The sequence below is a fragment of the Dicentrarchus labrax genome, unplaced genomic scaffold, assembly GCF_905237075.1.
Source record: "Dicentrarchus labrax unplaced genomic scaffold, dlabrax2021, whole genome shotgun sequence".
NCBI classification, from domain to species: domain Eukaryota; kingdom Metazoa; phylum Chordata; class Actinopteri; family Moronidae; genus Dicentrarchus; species Dicentrarchus labrax.
This window is the reverse complement of record NW_026136705.1, coordinates 19404155-19424313: the sequence shown is the minus strand read 5'-3', so window position 1 is coordinate 19424313 and position 20159 is coordinate 19404155. Positions and strand designations below refer to the sequence as shown.

The 20159-nt window shown below is 36.0% G+C and overlaps 3 protein-coding genes and 1 pseudogene across 7 annotated transcripts; 2 read left to right on the top strand and 2 right to left on the bottom strand.

Moving 5' to 3' along the window:
* Window positions 1-307: 307 nt before the first annotated feature.
* On the top strand, window positions 308-1919 carry LOC127364569 (olfactory receptor 2AT4-like; annotated as a pseudogene).
* Window positions 1920-4455: 2536 nt separating this feature from the next.
* LOC127363809 (olfactory receptor 24-like) lies at window positions 4456-6999 on the top strand. 2 transcript variants are annotated; one of them, XM_051400736.1, is made up of 2 exons: window positions 4456-4502; window positions 4787-6999. In XM_051400736.1, exons 1-2 carry the CDS (start codon window positions 4457-4459, stop codon window positions 5737-5739), a joined length of 999 nt encoding a protein of 332 aa, XP_051256696.1. In that variant the 5' UTR covers window position 4456; the 3' UTR covers window positions 5740-6999. The 2 variants fall into 2 exon arrangements, with proteins under 2 accessions (XP_051256696.1, XP_051256695.1); XM_051400735.1 differs by having other exon boundaries at window positions 4458-4502; window positions 4678-6999.
* Window positions 7000-8643: 1644 nt separating this feature from the next.
* On the bottom strand, window positions 8644-19390 carry LOC127363806 (olfactory receptor 1-like). Of its 4 annotated transcripts, XM_051400730.1 has the most exons (3): window positions 19307-19390; window positions 18801-19223; window positions 8651-10126 (listed from the first exon to the last, which is right to left on the bottom strand). In XM_051400730.1, exons 2-3 carry the CDS (start codon window positions 19214-19216, stop codon window positions 9538-9540), a joined length of 1005 nt encoding a protein of 334 aa, XP_051256690.1. In that variant the 5' UTR covers window positions 19217-19223; window positions 19307-19390; the 3' UTR covers window positions 8651-9537. The 4 variants fall into 4 exon arrangements, with proteins under 4 accessions (XP_051256689.1, XP_051256691.1, XP_051256690.1 ...); XM_051400729.1 differs by lacking the exons at window positions 18801-19223; window positions 19307-19390 and adding an exon at window positions 16549-18208 and having other exon boundaries at window positions 8644-10559; XM_051400731.1 differs by lacking the exons at window positions 18801-19223; window positions 19307-19390 and adding an exon at window positions 10643-10662 and having other exon boundaries at window positions 8644-10559.
* Window positions 14735-16552, bottom strand: LOC127363807 (olfactory receptor 51I2-like). The gene has a single exon (XM_051400733.1). It carries the CDS (start codon window positions 16446-16448, stop codon window positions 15441-15443), a length of 1008 nt encoding a protein of 335 aa, XP_051256693.1. The 5' UTR covers window positions 16449-16552; the 3' UTR covers window positions 14735-15440.
* Window positions 19391-20159: the final 769 nt, after the last annotated feature.

The window sequence follows — 20159 nt, the reverse complement described above, 5'->3', positions numbered from 1 at the left end:
TTCAATAATGATTCTATACAAATCTCTGCCTCCTCTGAGTTACTTACTAACAGAACAGTTGTTACACCCCGTCTGCTGTCACAAGAGGTCACTGAGGCATGAAGAAAGTTATAATTACCAGTTTTTCATCGAGCTTTTGTCAACAACTGTTCAACTTGATTTATTTTGGAAATTTCCATGTATCCATGTTTTACAAAGGAGTGTTGTAAGAATGAATGAATGAATCAAATCAATGTCATTAATGGGGGTATTTGCAAAATGACTTTTACAGTATCAGCTGGAAGCTTTATCTCAAGGGATCAATGAGGAAGGTTTATCTTCCAGTGTACACAAGTCAGACATGCAGTCGTCTGTTTGCTGTTCGTGGATGCAGCATTAAACAGGTCTACTGCTAAACAATCTTTAACACATCAGGTAAGACACATTCACTGATTTTTGAAATGAATGAAATGAAAATATATTTTATAGACTGATTTAAAAGTCATCAAACTAGCATGTAAACGATACCTGTGATTTATAGTGTGGATAGAGGTCTGATGTACAATATGATATGATTTCCCTGTTCTCTAGACTGTCCTCCAGCACACAGGCTGTGGAGTTCAACTATGTCTTTACCCAGGACTGTTTTAAACAACTCTGTCATCATTCATCCTCCAGGCTTCTATATCATCGGATTTGAGACGTTTCCCTTCATCAGTGTCTACTTCATCTTTCTAGCATTTGTTTATGTGGTTACAGTGCTGTTCAATAGTTTGGTGATCTATGTTATTGCCTTTAATCATTGTTTACACACTCCAAAATTTTTGGCTGTTATCAACCTCGCAGTAATTGATCTTATCTTAAACACAAGCACTATCCCCAGCATGATTAAGACATTTCTTTTTATGGACAATTTCATTCCATTCAACCTATGTCTGTTACAAATGTTTGTCTACTACACTGTTATACCTCTGGAGTCATACGCTCTTGCTATTCTTGCTTATGACCGGTTGATCGCAATATGTTTCCCTCTGCGTCAGAACTCAATCAACACAATGCGGAGCATGTCCTGTATTGTTGGCCTGACTTCGATTTATTGTCTGGGAGTAACAGCATTTTCAACAGGTATAATGACTCGACTGTCTTTTTGCAATTCTGTCAGAGTGTTCAGCTATTTCTGTGACTATGCTCCTGTTTTTAGACTTGCCTGTAATGATTACACATTGCAGTGGTCTATGGCTTCAACTTGTAGTATGGTGAATCTGATGGGCCCCTTTTCTTTCATTCTCCTCTCTTATGTGAGCATCCTGGTGACTGTGTTCAGGATGAAATCAGTAAGCAGTAGACTCAAAGCTCTCGCTACTTGCATTGAGCACTTAGTCCTTGTTGCTGTATTTTACATTCCTATATTCACTATTTTTTTAGTCGGGCTTTATGTGCGATCCATCGACCCAGACCAGCGTGTGCTGAGTCTGTCTCTGGCCTCTTGCCTCCCACCCTGCATCAATCCAATTGTATATTCTTTGAAAACCAAAGAAATCAAAACCAGAGCTCTGGCACTGGTAACAAAAAATAAAGTTGGCACACATCAAACACACCAACAAAAAAGGGTTGATAAAACACCAAGAGTCTGAACTGTGTGCCATCTTAATAAAGTCTGTTAGCAGAAAAGTCCCAAATGAGTCAACACCAGTTGGGTTTAACCACAAGGTCATCAGTGTAAAGAAGACTATGAACAGGGTACTGTACCGCAAACCCTTTAATGTGAATGTGATTTAATGAAAATTGTATTATGTGTAATATACTAATGCATGTCCATCGTTCAGTCGTAGTAAACCAATTGATCACTCAAGTCCTTAAACATATAAAAGTACAATTGGACACTATCATTTTACAACCTTCATGTAACTTCTACTCTAGCTGTACTCCATAGGTGTTGACAAATAATGTGTCTTTTGTTTTTTACAGACATTAGATTTATTATGAATATCCTGTTAATTCTGGGCCAGTGTGATATCAGTACATAAACTCCCTAATCATATATACATATATATCTCATATATCCAAACGTGCATGGTTTGTAAAGATTTCCATTTATGTTTTTGAAGAAAAAGACTGAGAAGATGACAAATCAAATCTAATGCAACATAGAACCTACTAAGATGTAGGTGTAACATTATGATGAGATTTAATTATAACAATTCATATTAAAAAACTTAATTTCTTAAATTTGAAGATACTTTAGTAAGTAAGGTTATGTTTGTCTGATGAGACGTTTCACTGATGAAAACAATAAAGTGATCACTCTGGTGGGGCGTGTAGGGCTAGAATCAGATCAAAGCATCATCCACAAGAACCACTTTCAGAGCAAATGATGACATATACGCAAACATCCCATAAAGATGTGTGTCCAGACCTGAGGTTTTTTCATACCAACATTAAAGCTTTTGTCATCTATTTTTAATAGATGTTACAGTGACATGGACTGTAAAAAGTTTTCGCAATAGGCTGAAATGTTTGATTAATATGATTTATCCTTCACCTGCATTAAATGTATGAACCCTTCAATCTGTGTGTGCTTTATGTCCGTTTGAAGAACAGATTTTATTGACTTGATCACATTTAAGTGGCTTCACCACAGTAATTTTAGCGCTAGTGTTTAGGGAATCCAGTGAACCCAGTGTTTGCTTTTATTGGATAAACCAAATTAGAACTAACACTTTCCTTGCTGGCGACACAGCCTGCTTAGGAGATAATCCCAAAGTCTGAGGCTTTACATTTCTCCTTAGCCATTGTTTTTATATCCAGCGATCCTCACTGTGTCAAGATTTGAATAAAAGTTTACAAGTTAAAAATGCAGTAATTTTAGTTTTCAGCCCAACAGAAGCAGATAACAGACCATGAAGGAGGCTCATTCAATTTTAGAGAAATGACAAATGCTGTTGAAATTGGGATTCACCGACTTAATGTCAATATCAGCAAACCCCAGTGAGTGCTGGCATGTGCCCTATGGCCCTATAAAGAATCGACTGCATAAAAGATAATGTTTCAGAGGACCAAAATGTACAGTTTTGAGATTTTATTTATTTAACCACTGTCACAAAACTGTGAGCTGCAGCTGCAAAAAATCTATGCTTTACCATGAACATGAAACATAAAAATCGTTTCATTTGCTGTATCACTGAGAGCTAAACAAAATATTACTAATAAGAATTTTAATGACATGAAAACTATACATTTAACTCTAGCTGTCCTAGTCCTAGTCATAAATGCAAGAAGTGCCTGACAAGGCCAGTAATATGGCCAATGGTAACCGATGATATCTTGAGCTTAAACAATGAAGGAAATCTAGGGATTGTAAGATCTTTAAGAAAGAAGGTGGCATGGTGAAAGTCCAAGTCCCTTCTCTTGCTGCCCTTGGAAAGTAGTTGTACTTTCCCTCTATTGCTTTTATTCTTAATAGGTGCAACTGGGATTAATTAGTCTGAAGTTTAAACAGTTAAAGCTTTGTTTGTTAAAGTCAAGGTCATTAACCAAAGTTCTCTGGTGATGGCATCACAAACTGGGCTCATTATAACTGCATCCTCAGGGATCATACAAACAGTAAACAATACTAAACAATCATATTGTTTACTTTGTGCATACAAAGTTCACACAACGGTTAGTAATTTCGGACTATTTTATAAAGAATGTGTCGGAAAATTGAATGTATAATACATCTAAATACACAACATGATTACACAATAATAATAATAATGAAATAATATGAGTTTCATGCGACCAAACAGAAATCCAGTGTCCAAAGTCTAGAGTCCAAATCAATCAGTGGTTAAACTGTGGATGGTCCTGATTCCTTCATCTAGTCACAAGAGGTCATAGAGTTCATTCACATCAGTGTTGGGGCGATGTAGTTCTCATGGACTGAACTCTGATTTATGCAGCACTTTGGATGAACAAGGTTAACTGGATCACAGAGGTGATCCTCTGTGATCCTGTTTCAGTAGAATCAAACCTGATCATTAATCAGTCAATTTTTCAGTTTGAGTTAGTTACATGTGAAGGGTATAGAAGTGGCCATCATTACATACAGGTAAAGATGACATGGCACAGCCACAAATGTTGGCATAGTTGGCTTACCTTAATACAATTATCTAATACTTGTACAAAACTCGCCTATTAGCCTGCCTCTTTTAACTGTCACAGCAACATTAAATCCATATCATGACTGATTTTATTGTATGCTATTTTGCTCTGATGAGATTACAAGTACAGTATCCCAGCCTTTAGAAGGATTGGTATGATAATTAATCTCATTAAATCATAATTCAAAATAAGCTTTAGTCCTGCTCTCCATGGATCAATTCAATTTCATTCAAAGGTTTTGACTTTCTCATAATGAACCGGAAGCTTTATCTCTGGAGATTGATGATGAGAGTATATATTTCATTGTCAAAGAGTCAGACATGTGGCCAACTGCATGGTGCTATTGGAGTCAGCAACAAAGAGAGTTAGTGTTGAACCAGGTAATCATTCTTCATTTACTGAATTTAAGCACAGTTCTGCATGTTTAAACTTACTGAGAATGTATTTTAAATACTGTTTGGTTTTAATGTAATTATTGCAATTGCATGGATAGGATGCTTATACAGCCCTTAAAGATCAATGTATATAATATGATATGATTTCCCTGTTCTTTAGACTGGAGAGCTTTTCAGCAGAGGCTGTCCTCCAGCACACAGACTGTGGAGTTCAACTATGTCTTTACCCAGGACTGTTTTAAATAACTCTGTCATCATTCATCCTCCAGGCTTCTATATCATCGGATTTGAGACGTTTCCCTCCATCAGTGTCTACTTCATCTTTCTAGCATTTGTTTATGTGGTTACAGTGCTGTTCAATAGTTTGGTGATCTATGTTATTGCCTTTAATCATTGTTTACACACTCCAAAATTTTTGGCTGTGGGCAACCTTGCTGTAATTGATTTATTCCTTAACTCATGCACTATTCCCAGCATGATAAAGATATTTCTCGTTAAGGATAACTTCATTCCATTCAACTTATGTTTGGTACAGATGTTTGTCTACTATGCTTTTGGGACTTTGGAGTCATACGCACTTGCTATTCTTGCTTATGACCGGTTGATCGCAATATGTTTCCCTTTGCGTCATAACTCAATCAACACAATGCGGAGCATGTCCTGTGTTATCAGCGTGAGTTGGTGTTTTGCTCTGGGAATTATTGCATTTTCAACAGGTATAATGACTCAACTGTCTTTTTGCAATTCTGTCAGAGTGTTCAGCTATTTCTGTGACTATGCTCCTGTTTTTAGACTCGCCTGTAATGATTACACAATGCAGTGGTCTGTGGCCTCTTTGCTTACTTTCTTGCTCCTCGTGGGACCCTTTACCTTTATTCTCCTCTCTTATGTGAGCATCCTGGTGACTGTGTTCAGGATGAAATCATTGGACAGTCGGGTGAAAGCTCTGGCCACTTGTGTGGAGCATCTCATCCTTGTAGCCGTATTTTACATTCCTCTCATCACCATTTTTACTGTCGGGTTTTATCTGCGTCTTATTGACCCAGACCAGCGTGTGCTGAGTCTGTCTCTGGCCTCTTGCCTCCCACCCTGCATCAATCCTATCGTATATTCTTTGAAAACCAAAGAAATCAAAATCAGAGCCCTAGCACTGGTAAGAAAACCTAAAATTGATACACAACAAATAGGCCAATCAAAAAGGGTTAAAAAAACCCATAAATAATTTAGGACCAATATGTTTGTGCAGTGAGTAAAGAGTCTGAACTGTGTGTTAACTAAAACATTGGAGAACTGATAAAATGACCAATGAATGAAACAATTATTTACTTTAGGAAAGGAAAAGCCTGGTAAAAAAAAAATTAAACTGGCACACAGCACTGACGTTTCAAACTTGATCAATTTATTTTCTGCCTTTCTATGGTTTTGTTAAATCCAATATTTCTGAATACAATGGCCTAAGATATAAATCAATTGTTACTTTACAGCTTGTTTTTGCCTTTTAAAGATTTCAGGGTGAAGTTTAAACAGTAAAGGTTTATTTGTTATGCTTTATTGTGGCATGTTTATTAACAAATCAATGGGAACAAACAATGCAAAATACTTAAAGTTATCGCACTGCAATGTTTATTCACTTTCTACAATTTGTTTAAATGTAATGTGATGTGTAAATTATTCAAGTTTTATAGTGTGCCATGCCTCATGAAAGTGTTAAGTTATACTGTATTCATATACATCTAATGCAGGGACATAATTATGGAACAACAATCTCTGTACAAATCTCTTCATGCAACCAGTCTTTGCAATTTGATTATTCCTGGGAACTAACTGTTAAAGCAGATGTTACACTGAAAAAGCAATTAGTGTTGTCTCTGATTTATGCAACACTTTGGATGATGTTAATTCAATCACAGGGCTCTGAGCAGGTAAGATTTTCTGACTTACGAAAAGCTGGTTGAATGTCTTGGCCAAACTCAGGAATTAAACGCCCTTTTGAAAAAAGTAAATTATTCAATTACATAGCCGAGGTTGCAGACAGTTTCACATCTTTTTTTTTTTTAAATCAGACTTACATTTATAATGAACACCCTAAAACTGATCATTCTGTGGTCTAAGCACACACACTGGGAAAATACACTCCTCTGGTCCTTGTGCCCCCACTGCAGATTGCGTGAGCAGCCAAACATTACTGTAGATTTGTGCTCTTGTGCAGCAGTACAGCTGTGTCCCCTGGTTTGTCCATTCTATGTGACATGTTTCCAATTATTTTGTGTACTTTGAAAATGTCAGGTGTGGAAAAAATATAATAAAACTTGTGATATGTAACTTTCATGCAACCCTTCTTTTTAAATTCATCATTTCCAAATTTAAATACATCTGAATTGCTTAAAAGTGTGAAGAAAAGGTCTGTTATTTTTACATGTTACATGTATTTACTTTTGTTAGACAAATAAAAATCTGAAAATGATGGCCTATTCAACCATAACCGACTCTTTAAACTGTTTTCTAAACCCTGGTTTCTTGTAGGTTGAGTATTATATTTATATTTATATATAAATTATTATATTTATATTATTTCTACCGACATCATACCAAGATGAACATTGGTCACATAGCAGGGTGATTATTGGAGCAATTTACCACATAAATATAAATATTTTAATATAGCACAAATCACCAGATTCATACTAATATTGGTTGTCTCAGATAACAGATTATCAGATAATCTCAGATAACAAACGTTTTAACTTATTTCTGATCTACTGCATATAACTCACAGCATTATAAAATCTAATTGATATGGTATGAAATAAACATTTATGTCAAGTATATTTAAAGTATGCTCTTTGGAATAGTGTGACATGATGCAGTATATAACTCTGTCGCATCTTGACAAGTGATGTGCTTAATGATATCTTGTATGTACTTCAGCCTGTCCATAATAGAGAACGCAGATGACAGTATGGTAATATGATGAGTGTCTGCCCTCTAGTGGGTTTATGTGTACAGTGCAAGCTGTGCCATGAATTAATCTACAGCAACTACATTAACAATAAGAAATGTCAATAGCTGAATAATAAGTTTTATTCATTAATTTTCTTCCTTGACATTGTATAGCTGTTTTATCCCTGTCAGTTCCACTGACTACCAATGGATATATGGAGCTGTCCGTCAGTCTATTCCTATGTAATTAACATACTTATATTTCATACTTACACATATTTGTTTTTTGTCCTCTGCCCAGTTACGTGCTTCAAGAAATGACAATACAATCACTGATAGGTAGCTTGTTTGAACATTAAAGATACTTATATTATATTATATATTTTGTGTGCTAGATGGACAATTTGACCTGGGAGAATAAAAAGGCAGGGTCGAGGAACATTTGGGATATCAAGCACCACGTCCATTTATGCTAAAATTCTCCAACATGAGAGTTTTCTGTTTTTCTCTGTTTTATATCAAAACATGCAGTTTTTTGTGCGCAGTTCAAGAGTATGTGCTTACTTCTGTTTGACAGATTTCATTACACTTTAAAGGTACAGTATAGACCCAACATTTCCTTCCAGCTCACTGTTAATGTTATGAAACTCAACTGTGAACTGTGGGAGTAAAAAACAGCACTTCACTGGGAAGAGAAGAGAGTTCAGTTGGTTAGGCTAAAAAAGTGACATGGTAGCCACTGTGATTCAGCAACTCATCGTGCCTGCTTTGGTGTATGTTTCGACTATAATCCACTACTACTGTAGAGTACAAGCACAAACCACTAGATGGTGTAGACATATTTCTTCTTCAGTCTGTTGCCTCTTAAGACTGTTTACATCAGGTCAACTTATCAGTGAATATTTTACCAAGCTTAAACCTTCTAACAACACAGCATGTATGAATATGTTAACTTCTTCCAACCCACTGCCAGATTTTTAATGGAGGTGAATGTAACATAAAAGTGTTGTGTGACTGCCACCTTCAAAACAGTTGCGCCTTTACCTCCACAGAGCAAATAACAGACACAATAAGTACAGGTAAAGGTAAGATAAGTTAAAAAAAAATTATATGCATGTGCTGGGAAATAAAAGTGCCAAAAAAGCAGAGCAGTAGAATATAGAAACATATCAGAAGAGCTAATTAAAATAGACAGAAACATTGATGGGGGGATTGATATTTGGTGAGGCAAGCATTCATCTCTGTATGAGACTTTTACATGCTTAATCTTTTGACACTGTATGACATATATTATCTACAAAGTCTATAGAGAACAGAGTTGCAGATAATTCCCAAATAATTATTTCCACCAGTGTACAGTCAGGTCGAGTCATGTTTATTTACATAACACACTTCATACGACAATCTACTTCAAAATAAGAAAATAAAAAACAAAAACTATGTAATTCATACATGAGAAAAACATAAAAACATGTAAGATACCCTTAACAATAAATAAGGTTTCACAATAAAAAGGGAATAAGATAAGAAAGTATTATTATTATTAATAAAATATAATAATAATAATACTGATTCTAATATAAATTGGGTTTACCGTTTTACCACTTTTACCATTTAAATCATTATTAAAAGCTTGAGAAAAAATATATATGTATTTAGTATTTTACTTTTTAAAGAAACTTGTAGCAGACCTTAGTCCATGTGTTAGAGAACCACAGATGCCATGAACAGATTTACAATTTATTACAGGTATAGAAGGAGACCTGTCCTTAAGGGATCTGTTGGCCGATTAGTGAGCATATTACAACAATGTGGGAAGGAGCTAAGCCATTCATAGATTTACAATCATGTATTTTAAAATAAATTATTTGTTTAAAAACCAATTCACTACATATGGAAATCTTTTATTTACAGGATATCATTTTATGGCTAATGCAATACAATGAAACAATTTACTTATTTAGAAAAATATTGTAAATAACAATTATGACACGATAGTCATTTACAAATTAAATTGAGGTACTTAATAAGTTGTTAATTGCAAAAAGTTACAAGCGTTTATGTAACACTCCCTAATGTGTTAATAGAGCAGAGATAAAGTGTTTACGTTTTTGGACGTTTTGTTGCTAATCTTATTTATGTTACAAAGCTTCCTGATAGAGTTCAGCACTTCTTCTGTCTTTAAAGAGTAGATAATAGGATTGAGTAAAGCTGGTATGGTGTGTGTCAAAGTAGAGTTTATGATCCTGGCATTAGGGTGGATTTGGGAGGACACTGTTGCTATGTTGGTTCCCACAATTGGTAGGAAGAAAACAGCCACAAGAATCAAGTGACAAGTACAAGTTTTCATAGCTTTAAGTCGTTCCTCTCCTGATGCAATCCTGCTCAGTTCTATGGAAATGCAAACATATGTTAATGCTATCAATACAAGAGGAATACAGAGGATTACAATAAAAGCAACATATCCCATTATGTAATTCAAAGACGTGTCATTACAGGCCAGACGAAATATTGGTCCATGATCACAGTAAAAGCTTTTTACCACCAAAGAGCTACAGAAGGAGAGGCGATCAATAAGCCCAACCATGCACCCAATTACACTTAATACGAAAACCCACACAGAAAACAGCATTGCAGCAATAGCTGGTTTAGTCACAATACTATGGTACCTTAAAGGGAAGCAAATGGCTATAAATCGGTCATATGACATTGTGACAAGTGTCCATGACTGCACACTTCCAAAGAATAAAACAAAGAACATATAACTTATGCAAGCCTCATAGAAAATGTATCTCCTGTCAAACAAAAATGTGTCTAAGAGTTTTGGGATGAGAGCTGTGCTCCCACACAAATCTGTCAAAGCCAGGTTAAACACAATCATGTATTTAGGAGTATGGAGAGTCTTGACCAGGTAAATAACTGAGATAAGGAAGCCATTTCCAAGAACAGTCATGATATAAACAAAGCACAGGAACACATAGAAATACTTAACATGAGGGATGTTGGAAAACCCACTGATATAGAATTTTACAGGGTGAACAAATGTGGTATTAAATATTACAGCAGCTTTCTCTTCTGGACCCATTATGGATATATGTTTCCCTAAATGTAAAAACAGAAAATGAAAGAATAAATAATAAAGTATGACACAGTGGATTGATATGAACCGTTGTAACTAAATTCACCTCAGACAGCTTTAAGTGTGCAGTGCACTAAAGTAGAGTTGTACTGTGAGAGCCCTGACATTTATATTTTACCCTTTTCATCATGGGACAGTAGAAATGCAGGTGACTATATCAGGTGGTCATGTCATGGTGGATATCAATGTATTTCAATGTGTACCTGTGTCATGACACATTCAAAACAGGATACAATTACACTGAATGGCAGAAAATTTAAGTTATAATTCATTATTTAAAGGAAAGAATTAAAAAAAAACAAGTAACCAGTAATCTCAGGTAAAATGGTATGGTATTTCTAATGTGCCTCCAAAGGATCTTTCAAAACAGAAAATTACAAAAACAAAAAATTACTGGGCATATTTGCTTGAAAAGTAACTAAAACAATTTATCTGTTATCAAAATGCTAACAACTAAACAACTTGCTTTTAAAAAAATGCTTTTCTGTTGATCTACTTGTTAATTAATCCACTATTCAATGTGATTCTAATCAAAACAAAGATAAGACTCAAAGTCGGGATTCTAATGTATATTTAGATTTATCAAATTTCTCTGTATGACAGCTCCAACCAACCATCCAAATGTTGTACTGCACCTTTTTCTGAATAAGTATTACCTTCAATAGTGTACAGTCACAACAAGTAATGACATAATCCCTGATTTCGTATTAGATGGGAGATCATTACCCCATATTGCTAGTAATATATAATGTAACCATTTTATTTTGTCTTGTTATTGAAACAAAATACAGTAAATAACAACATACTACATGATAACCATTTCTAAAAGTACATTTTAGTGCTTATAGGTGGGAGGTCAGTCGTAAAAAGCTATTGTAAGACTCCTTAATGTGTCAGTACAGCAGTGATAAAGAGTTCTCCCCTCTGCCAGGATGCACAGATCTCATATAGCACCATACTGAAACTCACTCGGGTGTGCCAGGGTGTTCACGGCCCTATCGGTTTCCTGAATACAAAAGAAAAGTGGTTCAGGATGAAGTGAAGGCCACGTTGGAGATGGGAGTAATAAAAAAGTTAAACAGTGCCTGGTGTCGCCCATTCGCTCTTGTGTTCATGAAAGATAAATGTGCTTCTCCACTTCGTACATGTTATACCAATTTGTTGCTCTTCCGTTCGGGTTGTTTGGTGCCCTGGCTACCTTCTAGTGACTCATGGACTGTGTGCTACATCTGCACTTTGCATGTGCTGCTGCCTACTTGGATGATATTATCATTCATAGTAACAGCTCGGTGGAGGGTGAGCAGCATGTGGCAGCAGTGCTTGAGTCGCTGAGACAGGCTGGTCTAACTGCCAGGCCAAAGAAGTGTGCAGTTGGACGGAGGTAGCAGGTGCGTCCTCAGGTAGATAAGACAGCAGCAATTGCGGCTTGCCCATGACCAAAAAGACGGTGAGGCAGTTTTTGGGGCCGACTTAGGTTAGGCCGGACCCGATAAGTTGGGTGGTAGGGGTATGTGGAGGTGGATGTGCTTTACATTCAGCTGCAGGAGGGAGAGAGGTGTGGAGATGATTCGTTGAGTAATCACTCTGAAAGGATGAATATTGGCTTCTGTTGTAAAGCGGTTTTAGTGGTCAGTAGACCCAAAAGGAGATATACAAATGCAGTCCATTTACCATTTATTTACGAACTTGCACACAAAGTCTGAAGCGTTTCATTATTCTATTAATTAATTAATTAATTAATTAATTAATTAATTAATTCTATTAAAAGGGTGAACAAATGTGGTATTAAATATTACAGCAGCTTTCTCTTCTGGACCCATTATGAATATATGTTTCCCTAAATGTAAAAACAGAAAATGAAAGAATAAGTAATAAAGTATGAACAGTGGATTGATATGAACCGTTGTAACCAAACTTACCTCAGACAGCTTGAAGTGTGCAGTGCACTAAAGTGAGTTATACTGTGAGAGGCCTGGCATTTATAGTTTACCCCTTTCATCATGGGACAGTAGAAATGCAGGTGACTGTATCAGGTGGTTTTGAAGATTAATTTACTTGAATGTGTTACTACGGTGGCCGACAAGGGCAAACGCGCCGCAAACGGCAAAACACTTCAAACACAGGAATGATGCAAATCCAAAAACACAAACACATAAAACAAATGCTACAGAAAAACGCAGCAATAGAAAAATGCTGCAATCACAGAAACGAAGCAGAAGCACAAACCTATAAACCCACAAAACAAATGCCAAAGAAAAATGCTGTAAATTTCAAAAACACACAAAACAACAAAACAACTCCAAGAGAGAAACGCTGCAAATTTGCTCGACAAAACGGAAGTGCGCCAGGCCACTAGGGGGACCCGACCTGAGGAATGGACCAGTCCCGAAAGACATGAAGAAGAAGAAGAACGTTGGCTAAGTTTTGGAGAGGAGAGAAAAAGGTACGTTTTCCTTTATGTCTTTTTTAAACACCTGGCCATAATCTTTTATAATGTTATAATATTATATCATCCATCATATTAAATACTATTTAATATGATTTAATATTATAATATAATATTATAAAAATATAATATAATATATTTTTATAATCCTATAATAATTATATTATATTAAGAAGAATGTTATAATAATTATAATTATAAATATATTAAATGGGAATGGGAAGTTGCTATAAGACGGGAGGGTTTTGTTGCAACTGAGTCGTCAAAGCTCTGTAGTGGGCACTTCAAGCCTGATGATTTTAACAGGACGGGTCAGATTGTCAGGCTTAGAGATGGTGCAAAATGAATTCAACTGAACAATCAACCTTCTTTCTTTATTAAAATATAAAAATAATTCATTTATACATTTATCAATATGCCATAGCCTACCATATGTCTTTGTTAAAGAGCATAATACAAAGTCTTTTAGCATGAAAGCACGTATTTTTCAATGTGTGACAGTGCCCTGTATCATAACTAAATCTCTGCCGTTTGTAACAAACAAAACCGTGTGAAAATCCGGTAAAAATTCGGGGAGTTATGATTATTGTAGTTGGGGATACACCTTCCTCAGTAGAAATAAATGCAGGGCAGGTGCATTGGAAACCCATCCAAAATGGCTGATACGTCAGCTCCAATAGGCAGCGTCAGTCTATGAGGCGTCTATGTATATTATGTCTATGGGTCCATCCCTCAGGTCGGGTCCCCCTAGTGGCCTGGCACACTTCTGTTTTGTTGAGCAAATTTGCAGAGTTTGTATCTTGCAGTTTTTTTGGGGTTGTGTGTGTTTTTTGAAATTTGCAGCATTTATCTTTTGCATTTGTTTTGTGGGTTTGTAACTTTGTGCTTCTGCTTCGTTTCTGTGAATGAAGCATTTTTCTGTTGCTGCGTTTTTCTGTTGCATTTGTTTTATGTGTTCGTGTTTTTGGATTTGCATCATTCCTGTGTTGGAAGCGTTTTGCCGTTTGCGGCGCGTTTGCCCTTGTCGGCCACCATGTGTTACTGTCTCATAGTATCATGTAAATGGTTTGCTGATGCAATCCATTCAGTTTACTACAGATGTGCATTTCTATGCATTGACAACGACCCCATACATTAAAGATATATATGAAGCAACTACCAATGGTATGATATGATTTGATGCTGTTCAGCAGACTGCTTGAGTTAGCACCATGCATTGAAAAAGGATGGTGTACACTTCACCTAATGTCCACAGCCCAGGATTACCCTGTTGAACTATCCCACACTGGCTGTGTGGAGCTATAGATGAAGCACATCATGCTTGGTAGAAAAGAACTGCCTTTTTATGCATTGCCAGTACCTGATGTGATTATTCTACATAAAACAATATAAAGACATGGCCTAGATTTATAGGAGTGAGGGGCAGTAGATGTAACACTTTACGAATTTACAGAGCTTTAAACTTTGCAAAAATGCCACACATATGGATGCAGTTACATTTTCTGACCCTCTGTCGGGAAGTGAATGTAAGAAGTGTTGTGTGACGGCCACCTTCAAAACAGTTGTGCCTTTACCTCCACAGAGCGATATTAGCAAAGATTAGACAAAATAAGTATAGGTATGATAAGTATGTGCATGTGCAGGGAAATTAAAGTGGTTGAAAATCATGGCAGTACAATAAAGAAACATATAAAGGAATCAAGGAAATTTACTTAGAATAACATAACACAAGGTTATAGAATGAAATGAAAGTTTGCAGTTCTTTCATACACATGGAAAATTATAATTAAAATAAGATAAAACAATTTTTACATATATACATATATACATATACGTATACCAAGCATTGTTGATGTAAACACAGCGTTTCCATTCTCTCGTCCTGTGCTCTGTCGGCTCAGTCCACCCATTGAGTGCTTGATCCAGGGTGTTGATGGAGTAGGTCTCTGGAAAGATGTGAGCACAACAGTCACTGATTTCTCGTTGTTTGGTCAGTCCCATTTCACAGAGACCAAAAATTAGCATCCAATGACATCAAAAGAAAAAAAACAGATCAAAACAAAATGTATCAAGTTATATGGAGCATATACATGTGCAGCTGTTGCAATGACAGATAGTATAGATTAATTGCAATATTAATTAATAATTGTTATCTCAAGCGGTATACAGTCTGAACACCAATTCACTACTTATGAAAATCCCTAATTTAATTTTGATGGAATATCATTGCTTGCCTAACACAAAAGAATGAAACATTTCCTTTGGTCTTCTTATTTAGTAAAATACAGTAAATAATCTACTATATCATAGTCATTTTTAGTTCAACTTTAGTAAGTATTAGTAAAACACAAATATAATTTCAAGTTCCAAAACACAGTTGTTCTTATGTAACACTGTGTCAATACAGCTGTGATAAAGAGTTCACCTTTTTGGACAACTTTTTGTTGCTAATCCTATTTCTTTTACAAAGCTTCCTGATAGAGTTCAGAACTTCTTCTGTCTTTAAAGAGTAGATAATAGGATTGAGTAAAGCTGGTATGGTGTGTGTCAAAGTAGAGTTTATGATCCTGGCATTAGGGTGGATTTGGGAGGACACTGTTGCTATGTTGGTTCCCACAATTGGTAGGAAGAAAACAGCCACAAGAATCAAGTGACAAGTACAAGTTTTCATAGCTTTAAGTCGTTCCTCTCCTGATGCAATCCTGCTCAGTGCTATGGAAATGCAAACATACGTAAATGCTATCAATACAAGAGGAATACAGAGGATTAAAATAAAAGCAACATATCCCATTATGTAATTTAAAGATATGTCATTACAGGCAAGACGAACTACTGGGCCATGATCACAGTAAAAGCTCTTTACCACCAAAGAGCTACAGAAGGAGAGGCGATCAACAAGCCTTATCATGCATGCTATTGCACTCAGTAAAACAGCCAATGCAGAAAGCAACATTGCAGCAATAGCTGGTTTAGTCACAATACTATGGTACCTTAAAGGGAAGCAAATGGCTATAAATCTGTCATATGACATTGTGACTAGTGTCCATGACTGCATACTTGTAAAGAATAAAACAAAGAACATATAACTTAAGCAAGCCTCATAGACAATGTATCTCATGTCAAACAGAAATGTATTTAAGAGTTTTGGGATGAGAGCTGTGCTCCCACACAAATCTGTCAAAGCCAGGTTAAACACAATCATGTATTTAGGAGTATGGAGAGTCTTGACCAGGTAAATAACTGAGATAAGGAAGCCATTTCCAAGAACAGTCATGATATAAACAAAACACAGGAACACATAGAAATACTTAACATGAGGGATGTTGGAAAACCCACTGATATAGAATTTTTCAGGATGAAAAAATGTGGTATTAAATATTACAGCAGCTTTCTCTTCTGGACCCATTACAGATATATATTCCCCTAAATATAAAAAGAGAAAATCACACAATAAATGATAAAGAAAGACACAGTGGATTGATATGAACCATTGTAACTAAATTCACCTCAGACAGCTTTAAGTGTGCAGTGCACTAAAGTGAGTTATACTGTGAGAGGCCTGGCATTTATATTTTACCCCTTTCATCATGGGACAGTAGAAATGCAGGTGACTGTATCACATGGTTTTGAAGATTAATTTACTTGAATGTGTTACTGTCTCATAGTATCATGTAAATGATGTGCTGATGCAATCAATTCAGTTAACTACAGATGTGCATTTCCATGCATTGGCAACAACCCCATACATTAAAGATATATATGAAGCAACTACCAATGGTATGATATGATTTGATACTGTTCAGCAGACTGCTTGAGTCAGCACCATGCATTGAAAAAGGATGGTGTACACTTCACCTAATGTCCACAGCCCAGGATTACCCTGTTGAACTATCCCACACTGGCTGTGTGGAGCTATAGATGAAGCACATCATGCTTGGTAGAAAAGACTGCCTTTTTATGCATTGCCAGTACCTGATGTGATTATTCTACATAAAACAATATAAAGACATGGCCTAGATTTATAGGAGTGAGGGGCAGTAGATGTAACACTTTACGAATTTACAGAGCTTAAACTTTGCAAAAATGCCACACATATGGATGTAGTCACATTTTCTGATCCTCTGCCCGGAAGTGAATGTAATAAGTGTTGTGTGATGGCCACCTTCAAAACAGTTGTGCCTTTACCTCCACAGAGCGATATTAGCAAAGATTAGACAAAATAAGTATAGGTATGATAAGTATGTGCATGTGCAGGGAAATTAAAGTGGCAGAAAATCATGGCAGTACAATAAAGAAACATGTTAAGGAATCAAGGAAATATTTTTATCATTACATAACACAAGGTTATAGAATGAAATGAAAGTTTGCAGTTCTTTCATACACATAGAAAATGATAATTAAAATAAGATGAAACAATTTTTACATATATACATATATACATACATGTATGCACCTAGGACATAATTCTACAGTGCATCTTTTGAATTTCAGTCTGGAGGAATGTAAACAACAGCAACAACATAGTGATGATGATATGGTTTCATCATTATATAAAATGAAACAGTGTCAATCCACTTTGACTGCGATTGAACACCAAGCATTGTTGATGTAAACACAACGTTTCCATTCTCTCGTCCTGTGCTCTGTCGGCTCAGTCCACCCATTGAGTGCTTGATCCAGGGTGTTGATGGAGTAGGTCTCTGGAAAGATGTGAGCACAACAGTCTCTGATTTCTCGTTGTTTGGTCAGTCCCATTTCACAGAGACCAAAAATTAGCATTGATGATACTTTCAGCAATAACATCAAAAGAAAAAAAACTGATTAAAACAAAATGTATCAAGTTATATGGAGCATATACATGTGCAGCAGTTGCAATGACAGATAGTATAGATTAATTGCAATATTAATTAATAATTGTTATCTCAAGCGGTATACAGTCTGAACACCAATTCACTACTTATGAAAATCCCTAATTTAATTTTGATGGAATATCATTGCTTGCCTAACACAAAAGAATTAAACATTTCCTTTGGTCTTCTTATTTAGTAAAATACAGTAAATAATCTACTATATCATAGTCATTTTTAGTTCAACTTTAGTAAGTATTAGTAAAACATAAATATTATTTCAAGTTCCAAAACACAGTTGTTCTTATGTAACACTGTGTCAATACAGCTGTGATAAAGAGTTCACCTTTTTGGACAACTTTTTGTTGCTAAAACTATTTCTTTTACAAAGCTTCCTGATAGAGTTCAGCACTTCTTCTGTCTTTAAAGAGTAGATAATAGGATTGAGTAAAGCTGGTATGGTGTGTGTCAAAGCAGAGTTTATGATCCTGGCATTAGGGTGGATTTGGGAGGACACTGTTGCTATGTTAGAGCCCACAATTGGTAGGAAGAAAACAGCCACAAGAATCAAGTGACAAGTACAAGTTTTCATAGCTTTAAGTCGTTCCTCTCCTGATGCAATCCTGCTCAGTGCTATGGAAATGCAAACATATGTTAATGCTATCAATACAAGAGGAATACAGAGGATTACAATAAAAGCAACAAATCCCATTATGTAATTCAAAGACGTGTCATTACAGGCCAGACGAAATATTGGTCCATGATCACAGAAGAAGCTGTTTACCACCAAAGAGCTACAGAAGGAGAGGCGATCAATAAGCTGAACAATAAATGCTACTAGACTCAGTAAAACAGCCCATGCAGAAAACAACATTGCAGCAATTGCTGGTTTAGTCACGATACTATGGTACCTTAAAGGGAAGCAAATGGCTATAAATCTGTCATATGACATTGTGACTAGTGTCCATGACTGCACACTCCCAAAGAATAAAACAAAGAACATATAACTTATGCAAGCCTCATAGAAAATGTATCTCCTGTCAAACAAAAATGTGTCTAAGAGTTTTGGGATGAGAGCTGTGCTCCCACACAAATCTGTCAAAGCCAGGTTAAACACAATCATGTATTTAGGAGTATGGAGAGTCTTGACCAGGTAAATAACTGAGATAAGGAAGCCATTTCCAAGAACAGTTATGATATAAACAAAGCACAGGAACACATAGAAATACTTAACATGAGGGATGTTGGAAAACCCACTGATATAGAATTTTACAGGATGAACAAATGTGGTATTAAATATTACAGCAGCTTTCTCTTCTGGACCCATTTTTTCCCTAAATATAAAAAGAGAAAATCACAGAATAAATAATAAAGTATGGCACAGTGGATTGATATTAACTGTTGTAACCAAACTCACCTCAGACAGCTTTAAGTGTGCAGTGCACTAAAGTGAGTTGTACTGTGAAAGCCCTGACATTTATATTTGAACCCTTTTATCATGGGACAGTAGGAATGCAGGTGACTGTATCACATGGTTTTGAAGATGAATTTACTTTAATGTGTAACTGTCTCATAGTCTCATGTAAATGATGATCTGATGCAATCGACTCAGTTAACTATTGTAAATTCCAGGATACTGAATTATCTATTAATGGTAAAATCCATCATTCAAATGTAGAAACAAGATTAAATCCCAACAAAGTCATTGCTGAGCTGCAGTGGAAGGATAGCAACACATTTCACACTAAACAGGCTCTAACTTTAGAAGATACCCACTTGATAGGACAAACTCAAACTGCTGAAGCCTCATATTAGCTTCTTGTTAAGTTCAGAATACATTTGTCCACAAAAAAAAGACAGACAGGAAAAAGTAATAAGGCACTAGATGGTGCAAGACTTGATAGAATACATAGAAAGAATTATAGACTACTCTGTGTTTTGTTTTCAGTCATTTAGGTCTCAAGCCTATCTAGTGGTCAAAATTCACCAAGCCCAATGAAACCGAACATCATTTATTCAGCCTGATGTTGTGTTTATGTCAATTTCTTTCTTTGCTCTTTGAGCGAACTCAGAAAATATCCTAGACAACTGTAGGTAAATATGAAGCAAGGAAAATATTGTACACCAAATATACCTAAGCTATGTGAGGCAACAAACATGTTTTTTTAAATATTTTTGGGGCATGTATTGCTTTTAATCGACAGGGACAGCCGAAGAGTGACAGGGAAGGGGAAGAGCTAAAGGAGATGAGGGCCACAGGTCGGAGTCAA